This window comes from Asparagus officinalis, chromosome 5 (assembly GCF_001876935.1).
Source record: "Asparagus officinalis chromosome 5, Aspof.V1, whole genome shotgun sequence".
NCBI classification, from domain to species: domain Eukaryota; kingdom Viridiplantae; phylum Streptophyta; class Magnoliopsida; order Asparagales; family Asparagaceae; genus Asparagus; species Asparagus officinalis.
This window is the reverse complement of record NC_033798.1, coordinates 14,799,810-14,817,886: the sequence shown is the minus strand read 5'-3', so window position 1 is coordinate 14,817,886 and position 18,077 is coordinate 14,799,810. Positions and strand designations below refer to the sequence as shown.

The 18,077-nt window shown below is 33.3% G+C and overlaps 1 protein-coding gene across 9 annotated transcripts; it reads left to right on the top strand.

Annotated features, from left to right (window-relative positions):
- LOC109842808 lies at nucleotides 4,099–12,473 on the top strand. Of its 9 annotated transcripts, none has more exons than XM_020411702.1 (8): nucleotides 4,099–4,355; nucleotides 9,656–9,722; nucleotides 11,073–11,111; nucleotides 11,211–11,321; nucleotides 11,428–11,570; nucleotides 11,735–11,780; nucleotides 11,956–12,055; nucleotides 12,137–12,473. In XM_020411702.1, exons 5-8 carry the CDS (start codon nucleotides 11,535–11,537, stop codon nucleotides 12,297–12,299), a joined length of 345 nt encoding a protein of 114 aa, XP_020267291.1. In that variant the 5' UTR covers nucleotides 4,099–4,355; nucleotides 9,656–9,722; nucleotides 11,073–11,111; nucleotides 11,211–11,321; nucleotides 11,428–11,534; the 3' UTR covers nucleotides 12,300–12,473. The 9 variants fall into 9 exon arrangements, 8 of the variants coding, with proteins under 8 accessions (XP_020267291.1, XP_020267284.1, XP_020267285.1 ...); XM_020411695.1 differs by adding an exon at nucleotides 8,585–8,650 and having other exon boundaries at nucleotides 11,211–11,570; XR_002247403.1 differs by having other exon boundaries at nucleotides 11,211–11,629.

The following is an 18,077-nucleotide window of genomic DNA, read 5'->3' as shown; positions in this document are numbered from 1 at the left end:
CGCAGCTTCCAAATCGCTGCAAATGTAGCTCAGACGCAGCTTCCAAATCACTGCAAACGCAGCTCAGACGCAGCTTCCAACGCTGCCAACACAGCTTCCAAATCGCTGCAAACGCAGCTCATGTTCAGCAACATAAATTTTTGTCACGTTAATATCAAACACCTCTGACAAAATCAACTTATCGACTCTCGTCAACAGAGCGATAAGTCCACAAAGTTGGTCCGATCGTAACAAATTCCCATCATGTTAACACCAAACCTCTGACAATCCACTTGTCAATCCTCTTCAATAGGATGATAAGTCCACAAAGTTGCTCCGATCGCAACATTCTCTTGTCACGTTAATCCTACACCTCTGACAAAATCAACTTATCGACTCTCTTCAATAGAGCGATAGGTCCATAAACCTGTCAAGTTAACATCACACATCTGACAAAATCAACTTATCGACTCTCCTCAATAGAGCAATAGGTCCTCAACGTTGCTCTGATCGCAACACCTCTAACTTATCGACTCTCGTCAATAGAGCGATAGGTCATCAACGTTGCTCCGATCGCAACACCTCTAACTTATCGACTCTCGTCAATAGAGCGATAGGTCCTCAAAGTTGCTCCGATCGCAACACTTTTAACTTATCGACTCTCCTCAATAGAGCGATAGGTCCTCAAAGTTGCCCTGATCGCAACATCTTCATGTCACGTTAATATCATACCTTTGACAAAATCCACTTATCAATCTTCTTCAATAGGATGATAAGTCAACAAAGTTACTCCGATCGCAACAAATTCCCGTCATGTTAACACCAAACCTCTGACAATCCACTTGTCAATCCTCTTCAATAGGATGATAAGTCCACAAAGTTGCTCCAATCGCAACATTTTCTTGTCACGTTAATCCTACACCTCTGAAAAAATCAACTTATCGACTCTCTTCAATGGAGCGATAGGTCCACAAACCCGTTAAGTTAATCCCACACCTTTGACGACATAATCAACTTATCGACTCTCTTCAATAGAGCGATAGGTCCATAAAATACTGTTAGGTTAACATCACACCTCTAACAGTCAAACCCCCCCAATAAATTTGTTAATCTTTTTTCAACAAGAATAGCAAGTTTTCATTATAAAATCCCTAGTGGATTAGAGATTTTCTGAAATTATCCCAGTGATAATAAAAAAAGTTTCTGAATTTCACTCTAAGTGAAAATTCACGCCAAGTTAATACTACACCTCTGGCACTTCTAATTTTCTTTCAGTGTTTCAAGTGAAAATATAACACAGGAAGAAACAGTGGCAAAGTCTATGTATTCAACATCATAGCACCAAAAATCCATGTCTTACACGCATGTGGGACTTTATCTCGATCCCTAATTAGAGATAAGTCTACGCCTAACACGCGTTACCGGTTAGTCTTTTCCCGTAAAAATGACAAAGTCTATGTATTCATAATCATAACATCAAGTCTAGGAGGGTTCATTCTCTTAGCACAACGTTACATGTGGAACGGACTTAAAAAATCCACATGCTAGCCCGACTCAAACGGTAGTCGGTAAAGGCTTATCAAATCCGTTGATGGCTGAGGGTTTGCCAAAAATCCTATGCACGTTTGCAGGCCCATCAGCTTAATGGATGTGAGCCGAGACTTAAAACAGATGAGCCAAAGACAAGTCTCAAAGACTTAGTCAAAAATGCATGGAAGCCACTTCCATGTATTAAGTCAAAATGCAGGGTCCACCCCCACATTCTAGAAATAGGATTATGACGCATACCTTCACACAGGTCCTACATGGCAAATCCCTTCAACCAAGATGCCTTCAAAGCAAGTGCAGAGAACAAATCCTTTACCGCAAGGAATCAACAGCTCCAAGATCAGAGTTGAGATCCAAAGTATTCCGAAAATTCGTCCCAGTCAACCGTGAACTTTCGAAAACTTTGGAGGGGGTTCTGTAGGCTGTCAAAAAATCAAAACACCGATGATGGAAGTTACACTCTGACGACTTCCAGAAGGTTACAATTTGAAGACTTTCACGTAGATTGATGAAGGTTACAATCTGACGACCTTTGCAACAACTGATGAAAGCTCTAATCAACAGCCTCCACAATCAACATCGGGAGTTACAATCTGACGACTCTCACATATCAAAGAGCTAAAGCAAAGATTACCAAACGATGATCTTTGTAATGTTCTGACAGAAAGAGACTACAAATCGACGGTCTCTTCAAACCAAGACGTGGAAATCCTCCCCACGTACCAGCATCAAGACGCACCGCGTTCATAGCCACGAACGCAGCTCAGATGCAGCTTCCAACGCTGCCAACGCAGCTTCTAAATCGCTGCAAACGCAGCTCAGACGCAGCTTCCAACGCTGCCAACGCTGCTTCCAAATCGCTGCAAACGCAGTTCAGACGCAGCTTCCAACGCAGCTTCCAAATCGCTGCAAACGCAGCTCAGACGCAGCTTCCAACGCTGCTTCCAAATCGCTGCAAACGCAGCTCAGACGCAGCTTCCAACGCTGCCAACGCAGCTTCCAAATCACTGTAAACGCAGCTCATGTTCGGCCGTAAACGTAGCATCTAACTGCTGCCAACACAGCTTTTAACAACTGCCAACGCAGGTTCCATCTGCTGCCCAACGCAGGTTCCATCTGCTGCCCAACGCAGCTCGCAAACACTGCGTTCAAACGCAGATTTCATTCTAGAATGCAGGATTTGCATTTGACTCGTTCAAACACGAGCTGAACGGTTTCAAAACCGTTTCTCACGATCTGAGGGGATCACAACTCCACTCAGGAGTGATTTAAGGGGAGGTTACATCTCATTAGCCCCACTTAGGAGTGAATTAAGGGGGCGGTTACACCCCTTAATCCTTTATAAATAACTAAGAAATCAGCTTAGTTCGGATCCTTCTCTTGGGCAGCAAAGAAGAGATCCTGGACTTGTCTAACCAATTACGGTTAAGATCAATCAACTCATCAAGAGTTCTAAAACTTGCCATGCAAGTTCTCCACAACGTCAAATCGTCAAATTTTTCCACAAACATTGACCTTCAGAGGTTTTCCCTCATAAGGTTCCTAACATGCATCACGTGCAACGCACGTTTTGCATACTAGTATCTTTAAATGAAGAGATAAGAAATTGATAAGCGGGAGTTGGTTTTTCTTCCTTAAATTAAATTGGGGAAAATTGTTATCATATCTTAATATTCTTAAATTAGGAAATTAGAAATTAGTAAGTAGGAGATAAGGAATTTGTAAAGTTGTTTGCTCAGTATTTAAATAGCCACTCGCATACACAAAATTTATGGGTTTTATCTGTGATTTTAGTTAGTAATATTTAATATTTAGATGATATAAAATGGTCAATTATACTAATTGTTAATAATTGGATGTGGATATTTTTTATTTTTTTATTTCCTCAGCTTCATATGTGTATAAATATTATCATATGGAAAGAATGATTTTTAATTAGGACTTTGCTTCCACTTTCTGCAAATATCAAAATTAAGAGATGGATGCTTGTATCAAACTCTAGTCCTAGCTTCGTCTTCTCTATTTTTGGTAGCCCTTTTTTCTTTAGTGTGATCGTGATTATCATTGTTTCTGCCTTTGTAGATTGCTATTTAGCGACTCTGTAGTGAGTTTTTGCCCTTTTAATTTAGATTTTGAGATTGATTTGTGTGATTTTGCTTTTCCCCCCTTTTAGCTTAGTGCATGTGAATTTGGGAAATTTGTCTTGACTTATTTGAAAGTTGCTTTCAGATTGTTTAGGTTTAATGCTATTCTAAGCAATAATGTTGAATGTGATGGTGATGCTTCGTGTCTCCGTTAGACTTAAGCTTTTAATAATAGAATTAGAGATGATAATTTTTACTTCTTGTGTTTGTCGTTGAACTCATCAAAAGGTAAATTGAGTTTGATTGGCAGTAATAAATAAAGTTGAAATCAAGTTGAGAGAGTAATGAATTTCAAATGCTCATACTTTCAGTTTCAAGATGGATTGTTCATCAAAAAATATCATTCTCCCTTTAAAAGAGTGAGTATAAGAAAAACTTTTCCTACCCCAAAATGTCCTTTCATCTGTCATAAATTTTTAACAATTATCTTTTTTTTATACGTTACTCCAAAATCAGAGATCAAGAGCCATAAATAAACCTGCGTTCGTTTCCTTCTTCATTCCATCGGAAATCAAATGCTCCCTCTCTCTGTGACCGCAACGCTTTCTCTCTCCTCAGCTCCATCATCCGAACTGCCAAAGCCCTAGCGCGCACGATCTCGCCCCGATCTCCCCATCGCAGCTCGATCGTGACACCAGAGCAAACCCTAGGCGTCGTTCAACCTCCCAACCTGTCGATTCTCAAGTAAGTCTTGATTCTTTGTAAAAAAACTTACTTCTTTTGGCATAATTCGTCTTGTCTTAGGGTTTCTTATGTGAAATCAAGTCGTATTGGGTAGGTTAGTTCGGGATCTCTGTTTGTAGCTCTAAGCTTGAGATTATCAAATTGACAACAATTTTTCGGCCTTTAAAGTTATGTGTGATGATTTGATTATGATGATAGCCTGAAACTAGAAGCAGTATCTTTTCTGAGACCAAAATCAGAGGAGAGAGGGCATAGCATCTAGAAATTTATTATACGGGTTTCTATTTGCAAAAAAAAGGAGAAAGTTATAGTATTTTTTTAAAGAATAGTTTCCTGATTGATTTTGAGAAGCTAAATATAAAAAAAGGAGAAAGTTATAGTATTTTTTTAAAGAATAGTTTCCTGATTGATTTTGAGAAGCTAAATATCGTTGAAGAGAATGAAGTCCAAATGTAACTCAAACTGAAATCAGATACAAATATGTCAGTGTTGGTTGGGTGGCACTCTTAAGATTCTAGCCGTATGCCTTTAAGTAAAAGAAGTAACTTGATGAAAATTCAGGTGAGCTATTAATTGAGCTGTAAGATTTACAAAAACACTTATCAGAAAACTACAACTTGTGGATGCGAAAAAGCCTCCTGATCAGCTAAATTTTTAGGTTAAAATTTTAGGTGATTAAAAGCATGGTTGATGTGCTGGAAAACAATTTGTATCAGTACTGAGCCTGGTCTATACGTTTATATTAAAACCTTAAGTGTGCTGGAAAAGCATAGAAATTAGGGTTGCAGGTGTATAAGACCATTATTATCATAACGTATAGACCTGCATATAATTACTTATGAAGATTTACATTAGCTATGATATTTTCCTACAATGTCTGTTTCTACATTCTAAATCTACTAATCAAGAAAAGTACTGAAAAATAACATTAGCTATGATGGATTGTCATGAATTATTTACAGGATTAAGGCGGCCGTTGATAAAATCTGGAGGACTTCACATCGATACCGGCATCGATGCCTGCATCGATGCTGGCATCAATGCCCTAATAAAAAATCTGACTTCACGGTTGGCTTCGTCTCGTCGAGATAGGCGATTTTCATATATTATATGTTATGATGGATTGTCATGAATTATTTACAGGATTAAGGATTTGTAGGTTGCTGATTCTCCCATCTATCAAAATGAATATTAATATTTTATATAAATTTATAATTTATATAACTTCATCATATATTATGGGCATTAAAAAATTTGAATTGAAACAGAAAAGCAGACACTTTTTGTTTTTTACTATGCATGCTTTTATTTAGTTTAAATTTTATTTTTTAGACTGAAGCACATTAAAAAGCTTAGTGTGATATTTGGATATGTAAATTTCTTAGATTTCAGATAACTTTAGGTATGATACTTGTATATGTGTATGTTCTTAGATTTTAAATAAAATTAGGTATGATATTTGGATATGTGAATGACTTGAATTCTGAGATTTTTGCATCGATCACCACTACGTATCAATTTTTAATTAATATATTCTTGAATTGGTTTGGTGATTCCAGATGACCAAGAGTGATTAGATGAAGAAAAAAGAAAAACCATACAGCCTAATGTCTACCTCCTCTTAGAATGCTTTTGATGCTTGCACTTTGTATGGTTGAGTGCTTCTGTAGTTTGTTATCACCCAATACACTATTCCGGTATAACTTTCTATGTTCATGAATGCTGCACCATGCACTTTGCACCTTAGAATAGTTAATATGCTTGCACTTTCTATGGTTTGAGTACTTTTTTTGCTCATCCAATTACTGCACTTTTTTAGTAAAACTTTCCATGTGCGTGCACCGATTTCATCCACTTTGTTATTTTAAGAAATAAGACCTGAATCATTTTTGATAGTATATAGCAGGGAAAGGAGGCGAATAAAGAAACTAGGTTGTCACAAACATTGCCATAACTAAACATCATATACATACCTGAATAATCTTTCAGAATTAATATGATCAACAATACGACTATACAAGTATGCAAATCATATTTTACAAATTAAAAAAGATTTACCATAAAATCCTTTCTGCGCAACTAAATCAATACAGACAAAATCGGATATAAAAGATAATTATTTTAATTACACATGTATCTTCAAACCAACTAAATCAATACAGACAAAATCGGATATAAAAGATAATTATTTTAATTACACATGTATCTTCAAACATAAAGGGATCACAAGTTGGCTGCTCCCCTTGTAAATCCAGTTACCATTATTCTACACAAGGTTCCTGATTAAAAAAAATGAAAACCAAACAAATACAAAATCTTTATCTTTGCTACGCGGGATTAGCTAATAATAAATACTAAAATGGACAAATATCCGGATGTTTTCCCAGTGCTGAAGTCATCAGCTGCTGTCCTAGGCAAATGCTTGATGAGGTTCATACCCAAATGAAACAAAATCAAAGTAACTCCAAAATATGTCTTGGTGGTGATGACCTGACATAGAATTGGATTCCTGTGCTCTCTGAAGATAGACCTTTAATGTGTTGTTATCCATCGCACATAGACAATGGGGAAACACCTATCGACACAGTAACAAAATCCTTATCAATTACAACAGTAGCATCGTGCCACCAAAAAACAACAGAGGATGATCAAATAAACACTCAGGGTCCCCTACTAAAAACTCAATGTGCATGAACTAGAGTTTAATGTATTTACAACAACTCGGTAATTAGGCTTTTGTGGAAATGTAATCTTGGAACAATGAGGTGGAATCATAATTGCTTTAGAATACCTCTAATTTTTGAATTTTCTCTTAGCATTGACTAATGAAATGCTTCAACTGTGGCACTTCTTTTAGCTTCTCCTCTTGCTCTAGATTGCGCCCACACTGAATTTGAATGCCTTTTTATAAAATGTTGTTGTCCTTCAATACGCACTGAAGATGCTCTTTAAGCAAACCAATCTCCTGCTGTATTAAGGATACAAAACTTTGAAAAATAACTCTTGTTAATAAATTAGAAAAAGGTACTCCTCAACTTAATGAAACTATGAGACTATTTACCTCCTTTGACGTCATGGAGTTGACAATGACATTTTTTTCAAAAGCTTCCAAGAGCATAGTAGCCTTGCCTCTCACATCATCCCAATTTGACACATTATGCATATCCTGTACAAAAAGATCCACCCACGAGGATCCATTTTGAAACGTCCTAGAGTTCCCTAAAATTTCACCTGGAATTTATGGACGCGAAAAAATTTAGAAAAAAAAGCTTCATGCATAGTATCCATGGATCAAACTAACTTCATCCCCAGCCCACTCAAAACCAAGATTCATGAAGGCAAGATGGAACCGTGTTCTACCGTCAATGGCATTTTCATTTGAAAGAACTGTCGCATTCAAGCTTCTTGCTTCATCTGCCTGAAGATTGCTGCCAAGGCAAAGGGCATGGAGATTCTGAATGGCATCATCATTTTTGTTATCATGGGTTTCAAGATTGCTGCCAAGGCAAAGGGCATGGAGATTCTGAATGGCATCATCATTTTTGTTATCATGGGTTTCTACAACCAATTCCACAACCTGCAATGATAATTGATAACCCAGTATAGTATTAAGTTTCAGTCTTTCATGTAACATGAAAAGAACAGTTATAAAAGATAATTGTTTTGGGTAAAATCCTTTCTGCACGACTATACATAGAATACTCACTTTGCTCAAATAACATTTCCCCTCTGAAGAATACTCACTCCCTCCTTTTCAAGATAATAGAAACCTATATCAACAATTACACCTGAAGATCAGGTACAAGCATCAACTATAGAATCACAATAAATTAGGGACCTGCGTAAGTCAATGGTTGATGGATATTATGCACAAACTACATGAAGTATTTTGCCCAGTACTGCAACTTTGAAACTTACTATACTTTAACTGAATAAAGCATCAAATTGTTATGGTACGTCATAAATTAAAATGGTTGATGGGCATGATGTTTGTGAAGGTCAAAATGCTTTAACTTCTCATCATTTTTTAACTTCAAGATTGAATTATGTACACACGTGCATAGCGTACACAAGAAATATATTCCTCATTAAGAGCATTTTGGTGCATATCTATTAGCCTCCTATGTTTAGTAACATCTTTTCAGAACAATGTGTGAAATAATGTGCACTTTTCTAATACACTTTTACGTATAGATTAAATAATTTAACATTTTGTCATATAAATGCAGATATTCTACTTGGTTGGATTTGCTTTGTTTTTCTTGAAAACATTTCATAGGTTGTGGGTGATTCAGGTAAGTGAAGGAACTTTCTTCATATGAAGCACGGACACGCATAACATGAAGCCGTGTCGTGTCCGTGTCGGACACACGTGTCGAACACACGTATCCTATGTATTTTTTAGGATTTGCCTCGTGTCGGCGTGTCGGATGGCCGTGTCGGATCCGTGTCCGTGCTACATAGCTTTCTTCTCTTTTCTCTTTATTTGCGTTCATAGTGATGGTAACTATTTTTCCTTGTATTTATCTTCTTCTTCATTTAAATATTTATTATTATTATTATTATTATTATATTACTTAAAGGAACAGAAATAACCTTAGCATAACATATATTTGTGATTAATGATGCATGTATAATGTACCAAATTTCTCAAGATAAAAACCTTATGTACTATTGAACTTCAATTAAAATATACTTAACACATTGAATTGACTTTTCCTTGTAGAAATTTACATATGTACTATTGAACTTCAATTAAAATATACTTAACACATTGAATTGACTTTTCCTTGTAGAAATTTACATTATAATTCTTGGATTGCATAATCACTATACTTAACACATTGAATTGACTTTTCCTTGTAGAAATTTACATTATAATTCTTGGATTGCATAATCACTATACATTTGCATAAGAGGACCTTCTTCAAAACGACTTTAAACCAATGTTTGAATTGAACATAAATATATATTATTATTGCTTTGTGTGTATATGTGTTTATTAATAATCTATTTCATTATTTTTTTAACAGAAGAACATATTCTAATCCATTTCTGATGTTTGTGAAGGACAAAATGCTTTAACTTCTCATCATTTTTAACCTCAAGATTGAATTATGTACACACACGCATAGCGTACACAAGAAATATATTCCTCATTAAGGGCATTTTGGTGCATATCTATTAGCGTCCTATCTTTAGTAACATCTTTTCACAACAGTGTGTGAAATAATGGGAACTTTTCTAATACAATTTTACATCTAGATTACATAATTTAACATTTTGTCATATAAATGCAGATATCCTACTTGGTTCGATTTGCTTTGTTTTTTCTTGAAAACATTTCTGAGGTTGTGGGTGATTCAGGTAAGTGGAGCAACTTTCTTCTCTTTTCTCTTTATTTGTGTTCTTAAAAATTAAGGATTTGTAGGTTGCTGATTCTCCCATCTATCAAAATAAATATTAATATTTTATATAAATTTATAATTTATATAACTTCGTCATATATTATGGGCATTAAATTTTTTGAATTGAAACAGAAAAGCAGACACTTCTTGTTTTTGCTATGCATGCTTTTATTTAGTTTAAATTTTATTTTTAGACTGAAACACATTAAAAAGCTTAATGTGATATTTGGATATGTGAATTTCTTAGATTTCAGATAAATTTAGGTATGATACTTATATATGTGTATGTTCTTAGATTTTAAATAAAATTAGGTATGATATTTGGATATGTGAAAGACTTGAATTCTGAGATTTTTGCATCGATCACCACTACATATCAATTTTTACCATTTCACTGAAAGTTGCGTCTGATTGAGTTGGTTTTAGTATTTTAAGTTCATCGATCCTTGGATATCTACCAATATGGTTCTTCCAAAATTTTATTCATTACCTTCTGTAACATTACAATCTATAAATACATTACATTCAACTCATTTAACTGAAAATAAATGTAATTAAGATAGATAATTGTTTACAAACCCTTTAACTATTGTAAATATAACAAAGTTATCATCATCTTTCATTTCATTAACTTAACAAAGGTGCCCCTTTCGTTACTCACATCCATTCTATCTGTCTCTACCTCATCAATTATCGGTTATCAAATTGCAAATATGATAATTATTGTCATCAAGAAGCTTATTATTGTCCTCATCAACCACAAACCTTCTCTTCAATCTTCTCCTCAAATATCAGATTTTAGGCGGAAGGATTAAGAAGTGAACAAATTGAACAAGGTTTTTATAAGAGAATAAAAATGTGTTGAGTCCCAAAGAGCTCTCAAGGGGATTGAGATGGGTTTCTCTTTGATATTATGTTTCCTGTTGTCGAAAATGAATCTTTGCTGGGGTCCTATCATTTTTTTTCATTTTTCATGAAAACGTTGTGTTGGGTTTTAGATATATATTGCGTTTTGGTTGTTTTAAATGCCCATCTATGTTTCTACCGTGGGTTTTACATTGGTATTGAAAAAGTTTAATCTTGTGCATATTTGCATTACATCTAGATTGGAGGCATTTCAATTATTTGCATTGGATCATGGGTTGCAGATTTTGTATATTACTGATTTTGCTAATTGATTTGGTATATGGATTTCATGAAACTGCTAAAATTATGGGTGACATATTTGTTGTGTTTCTCTTGTAGTTCTTGTGTTTACTGCTTTTATTCTTTGTGTTAATTGTGTTTTTCTCTATTTTCTCTTGTCAAGAGCTTGAAACTTTGACTGCAGAAAGTTTACTGCTTCATGGTGAGTTTGATCATTGAGAAATGTAAGTAGTTGTATCGTTGTGAGAAATATAATGATTGAGTTTATGCTAACGTCTTTTCCTGAATATATTATGAATAGGGGGAATAGGCTCCACAGTATCTCATAAGGAACAAAGATAAATTTCAAGCTGTTGGGTATGATTCAAAGACCCAAGGCTATCAGACTTCCACCGATGTCGGCGATAAGATCGTAAAGTCATGCGATTGACATCTTTCTATGGTTTTGTTGCATTATGTGGTAAATAAATTGCAAGATCTTATTGTGTCTACTTTCTTTGTTCAACATGTAATTGGAGGATCCGAGGAATATGCTGGCTCAGAGATTGGTGTCAAATTTTTGATAAGTTCAAAAGAAATGTTAGGGGAACAAAAACTGAGGAACAAGTTCAAAAGAGGCTAAGAAATGCGAAAGCTGAGCTCTAGCAAGGAAGAGGCCCAGGTATTTTTGACCATGATTTGGTTAATGATGACCTTGAAAAGTGCTATCAAAATCTGAAGGTTCTTTTTTACCACTTCTCTCTATACATAAAGCCGTACATTTCAATATTCTAAAGTCTTATGTTTTGCCAGACATTTCTGTAATAAAATATTCGTTTCATGCAGAAATTCCTTGCCCTAGATGAAACCCCTGATGTCTCTAATGAGTCAGGTGACTTATGTTGTCATAAACTTCTTCTAGCATAACAAGTCACGAAAAGAGAAGAGGGGGAAAAATTATATTACTAATGGTTCATTTATTTTTCTTTTAATTTCTTTGTTCCAATTTGTTAAACGTATTAATTTTTAATAATATCATTAATGCTAAATTCTCTTGTATCTTGCAGCATTGGACAACATTCCTCTTATTCATTCTGTGTCTAAAAAGGATCAGAAGACTCTGGTAAACTGTGGCAGGGGCCAATTCAAATCTACAACTCCTACCATGTATGTTGATTTCACTATGCTCTGGAGATCAACACTTGAATCATTCATTTTAATTAATTCAAGCTGCTGTTTCTCTTGTAGGTTTTTCATTGATGTATCTCTGCAATCAACTCATCAACATATAATATTAATAGGTTCGAACAACTTTAACAATCCATACATCAAGCAATTGGAGCAAGATGTTTGCACTATCACTGACATGTTATTGATTTTGTATTACAACATAAGAGATGAAACAAAGTAGTGTTTGAACACCAAAAGAGCTAGCATGTTAAGTTGCAACTGAGACATGGTTATGTTTCATTCGTTGCTATTAGATAAATCATTATGTTCTATGATCTAAGTGAAATCAGGTTGCAAACATTTGTCTCATGGGTGATGATGCCTACAGTTATAGTATCATTATTTTTAGCCTGTACTAAGTCAGTTTCAGTGGATCTATGCGACATCTAAAATACATTCTAAAAAGAAACTTATTTGATCCCAATCTGAGAGTGAACTCTACAGAAGCTCAAAATATCCAATGATAAAGATAGATATTTATAGTATCTATATTGTTTGTTGCATGACTATTAATTGTTTTGAGGAGATATAAATAAGTAAGACTAAAGAAAAAAAAATTGATGCAACTATTTTAGTAACATTTACATTGGATGATTATGATTAAATAGGTCGACTACTGTCAACTATATATAACTATATAGGTAGCATTGGTTGATTGAAAATCAATGGTGTATATCAAATAAAATACTTTTATAAAATTATTCATTGTCTTCTATTGTTAAGGATGCAAACAATCTATTATCACCCAGTTGATACATAAATGTAACTACATTTTTCAATCATTTCTAATTTTTAAATTCTATCAATATGCATGTTTGAAACATGGTTTAAATGAAATGAATTAATAATAAAATAATAATTTAAAAAATTTACCATGTGCATTGCATGTGCAACCCAACTAGTAATGCTAAAAAAACATGTTAAAAGAAAACAAACAAAAGATTAAAATATTATAATGGTGAATATTTTATATATTTTGTATTACATTAGCATAAAGAAATGAACTAATATGGTTCTAAAATTAATAGACAATTTTGATTTAAATATTTTATTTTCTAACAAATTACAGATAAATCATAAATAACCCGCCAACCCAAAACAAATAATTCATGACAAATAATTAAAAATTCTATTAATTTAAATTTTTGTGGGAACATATTTTTTGTTTACAAATATTTTACAATATTGAAAATAGTATTAGTTTTTATTGTTCTTAAACTGATTGTATCATGTATTTTGTCTACAAAATCTTGTCTATGACAAAAGAAAATCCCTCTTTAGCATCACTAGGATGTAACACGTGCTTCACACATAATGCATATTATGTACAAAATCACGTAATATGCATATTAGACTAAACATTCGGAGGATAATTTATTGACATTTATATTAGTTTTTCTCTCCATGAATTTTCATACTTGTATAACTAATAGATTAATATTTTTCATAAATGAGAGGTGAATCCGGTCGTAGATCTGTTCGTTTCCTCAAAAGAAGAGCAATATAATCTTCTCTCTCAATTATCACTTGTGAAATCTTATTGAGTGCGAGGCATTCCGGTTACTATAATCAAGGGACTGACTCTATTATCAAAATTCTCACTTCCTCTCTATTATCAAAATTCTCACTTCCTCCAATTTTTTTCTTTCGATTCTTTCTTTTATGCATTTGAGCATCCATATAAAACATAATTTTATGCGACTCTTGAGATATAAGTAGAATGTTTATGGAAGTAGATTAGTCATGAAATAATTAGTGCATAATTAATTAAGAGAATTTGATTAGTCTGAGAAGATACATGAATGTTATCATTATGGGTTCATCTCTTACTATTCATATTAAATGCATTGTTAGTATGTTAAAAAAAAGGCAGATGTTATAAATTAATTTATTAGTAGGATCTAATTATTATATTACAATAGTTTTTTATGGAAAAAGATATTAAGATGCATCCAAACTAAACTAAAAACCTAGAAGTACAACAAAAGAATGTGGATAAACGCTGCTCCTTATCAAACTGCAAAATACTGTGTAAAATGGTGGTGAGTCTTTGAACCATACCACAAAATCATTAATTTTCTTAGCTCTTTAAGACCAACACATGGGCCATTACATTCCTCATTTGACGAACTACCTCAAAATCCCATTCCTCGAGTTAAAATCGCTGAATATCATCCACAAAATGTTTGAAAATCGAGTGTTGCTCCGTTCCATTTTGGATATCTCTAATTATCACCTCCACATCATCTTTGAAAATTACATTTCCACATCCAATGTCAAAAGCAAATGTAATAGCTTCCAATATTGCTTGGAATTTTGTATGGTTAGAATTATCTTGTATTCAAATATTATGACAAGTATATTGTAATAGTTACTAATTATATTATGATAGTTCTATATGCTATTTCTAGACTACATAAGCTAAGAGGGTAACATATATATCAGTATTCCTCTCCATGAATTTTTTATGTATCAAACAACATATTAATGTATTTTTAGTAGTAGATTAGATGTTAGATTTTTAATAATGAAATTATCTTAAATTACAACATAATTTATAAATACAAGTTATCATATTATTATCTTAAATGTTAAAATTGTATATTTATTGTATAATACATGATATCTAAAGTGAAATATTTATCTTATTTAACATAAGACTAACATGATTAAAATTTATGATATATATTAGTTCTTATGTTTATTGCAAGAATAATTATAGTGTAATAAATAGAATGAATTGAATAAAATTTGAGGAATATGATTAAAGTTTATAATATATATTTAGATTTTAATATTAGTTCTTATGTTTATTGCATGAATAATTATAGTGTAATAAATATAATTAATTGAATAAGTTTCAAGGTATAATTGGAAATTATCAAATTTTGGAAGGGTAAAAGAGGTAATCAAAAGTTTTAACATCCCAATATTCTTTTATAAATAGTATTGATATAGATTAAATAAAAATTTTAAATAATAATTTATTTAATGCAATATATGATATGGTAACCATAAAATATTTACCAAGGGAGTTATAGTAAAGACATAATAAACCCAAAATAAAAAAAAGTATTTCACCACCTGCAATGCAAGTGCTGTAAAACTAGTTGGAGAAAAAAGAAGAAGAAAACAATAGAAGGGGAAATTCATTAACTGAAGGGTACGTGGAATTTTTTTTAATGTAAGCTCCAAAAATGTGCTCAGCTGGGCTCCAATAAGCATGGGGGCATTACTTTATCAAATATAATAACTAAGGGGGTGTTTGTTTCAAAATTCTAAAATTATAGGATTTGGATTTCCATATGGGATTTGAAATCCATAGGTTTTCTTAACATGAGTTGGGATTTTTAAAATGTTGTTTGTTTCATTAATATTTTTGGATAATAAATACTATAATTTGTAATATTTTGTTTGGTTCAAACTCAAATTGTAGCATTATAAATTTTAGAATTTGAAATCTATAGTTGTAACAAACAAAATTTAGGATTACAAAAAGAATGAGAGGTGAATATAAGAATTTTTGGTGAGCTTACCTCCCACAAAAGAACAAACACAATTGTATTCAATTGGGGTAATTATACCTGTTCAAATTTAAACTCCAACAGTTATAAATAGTCATAAAACGGTCATATTTTGTCAATGGCTATAAAAATCAGGAAATTGATGTCAGAATTGAAAGTTGCGGAACTCCAAATTCTAATTTGGAAAATGTGTGTACTATTTTCTTTTTTTCTGTATTTTAATATTTTATGCCTTGTTCTTGCAAAATGTATTGAAGATGAAATGAAATTTTATTCTGCAAATTCTAATCTCCAAAACTAACCCGAGACGAGACAATGTAAATAAAAAATATAAAATGAATGATAATATAGAAGCTCAGAAAACGGTCATTTTTTGAGACACCTAGATAATGAAATTACATTGTAGATTACATTCAAATGATGGACTGCCTCATCTAAAAATTACAAATGCAATCTAGACTACATTTTCATTATTGAACGCCACCTCTAATTAATTCTCTAAAGGAAAAATCAAGTGTTATATTATAAGTAATTATATTATCATAGTAATTATCTTGAAATAAGGCTAGTACAACGAGTTTGTGGCAATCTTTAACGATACTTCATTTGGTGCTTGCTTCATGTGCCGCCCCCTTAAACGACCAATGACTTATAAGCACTTGTGAAAGTATTTTGAAACTGTTTCCCTAATCTTATGAAATGTGACCTAACAATTCTATTTTTTTGTTTTATGTCCCAATATATTAAGGAACATGAGCAATTGTTCTTCTATTTTAACACCCCGTGAATCTTTTCGTAGGCCGGTATATCTCATTATGCTAACAAGGTTTCCAAATGCACGCGGCCTCATTCTAACATAAGCCATATAACTCTCATTATAGCCATTGAACACACGACTTATGTGCCTAGCTCTAGAATCTATCTTCTCTTTTTGCCCCATCTTAGGGTGATAAGTGATTGATTTCCTTCTACTACGTCTCCTCATTAAACAAGCAAACACACAAATGATCGTAGAGATAGTGGCATTAGAAGCCAACCTCATTAACATTTCTTCATCAATATCGTCCATCGACATGGAAGTTCAATATACATGTTCAACTTGATTTTCACCCAAATTAAAACAATTAAAAAGGAGCTGTAATAAAAAAAATAGATGGAAACATGAGCAAAAGTAACTTTTGATGTCAAATTAAGTCAATGCATATTAATTACAATGAAGTGATTATGTTTTATACTGAATATTTTGCTAACAAATGTAATGGAAAAGCAATTAAAACATGTGCAAAAGTTATGCTAGTTCTTTGCATATTGAACAATAAGTTGATGTAGCAAAATGATTAAATATACACACCACATTAATTATATGAGTACTAATCTAAAACATTATCACAACAAACCCACAACAAAACAAGGCTGCAAGCAAACCCCCAAATCGAATTTCACAAAAACCCCTAAATCAAGTTCAATTTAGGTATGAACCGAACCCAAATCAATTTCATAGAAGTAGACTAATCAATTTCATGCAAACAAATGGCATACAAAATTGTCGGCATAGACTAACAATTGCAATTTAAGTATGAACTGAACCCAAATCAATTTCACAGAAACCCCCAAATCAATTCCACAGAAACCCCAAATCGAATCCTTTGAAACCCTAATTTAGAAAGAAAAGGAAGGAGATTTACCTGCGTGGTCGGAGAGAAGATCGGTTGGAATCCTAGATCAGCAAGATGACTGAAACAACAGAAACCCCAAATCAATTTCACCCAAAACGAAATCTTCCACCTTCAAATCATCTTCCAAACTGAATTTTTAGCGAACACTCTAGTCGTTCCTCATCTTAGGACTGAGATTTAACCCAAGAAATGAGGATTTGAGAAGAAGAGAGCTAGGGTTTTGGCGCAAAAAATGGAGTCAATGGGTAAAAGAGGAGGGAGCTAGCTAGCGGTGAGAATATTCTCGTCACGAGATATCTCAGCGCTGAGTTTGCTTCTTTTTGTTAGATATCCACCCACATCCTACCCTTTTGTAAGAATTTTACAAATGCGAAAAAATAATAGTTTTTTATAAATTTGGGATCTAGTATCCCAAATTTTTTTTTGAAACAAACAAATGTTATTGAAATTCATAAACTCAAAAAAAACCCACTTTTATCATCCTAGAATTTATAATCCACCCTATATCTCAAACTAAAAAAAAAATTGAAACAAACACCCACTAAAAAGTAGGCCTATTCCTTCATTTCTTCTGTTACTGTTCAGCCCATAATATTTCTAGGGTTTCGTAATTTCTATTTTGTCCTTGTATTCCCAGTTTCAGGCAACGAAAAGATTTAGGGTTTTTATTTGTCCCCGCGTTGCAAATGTCCGGCGGTCCACCGAGAAGTTCCGACGGCCCCCGAGGCGGCGACCTACAATTGGTCGTTGCCTCCGCCG

Bases quoted from the DNA above. Each gene is read 5' to 3' on its own strand.
- LOC109842808 (XM_020411701.1), top strand. From the start codon at position 11,535: ATGCGAAAGCTGAGCTCTAGCAAGGAAGAGGCCCAG. The intron at 11,781-11,955 runs GTGACTTATGTT...TGTATCTTGCAG, and splicing joins TGATGTCTCTAATGAGTCAG to CATTGGACAACATTCCTCTT. The intron at 12,056-12,136 runs GTATGTTGATTT...TTTCTCTTGTAG, and splicing joins AAATCTACAACTCCTACCAT to GTTTTTCATTGATGTATCTC.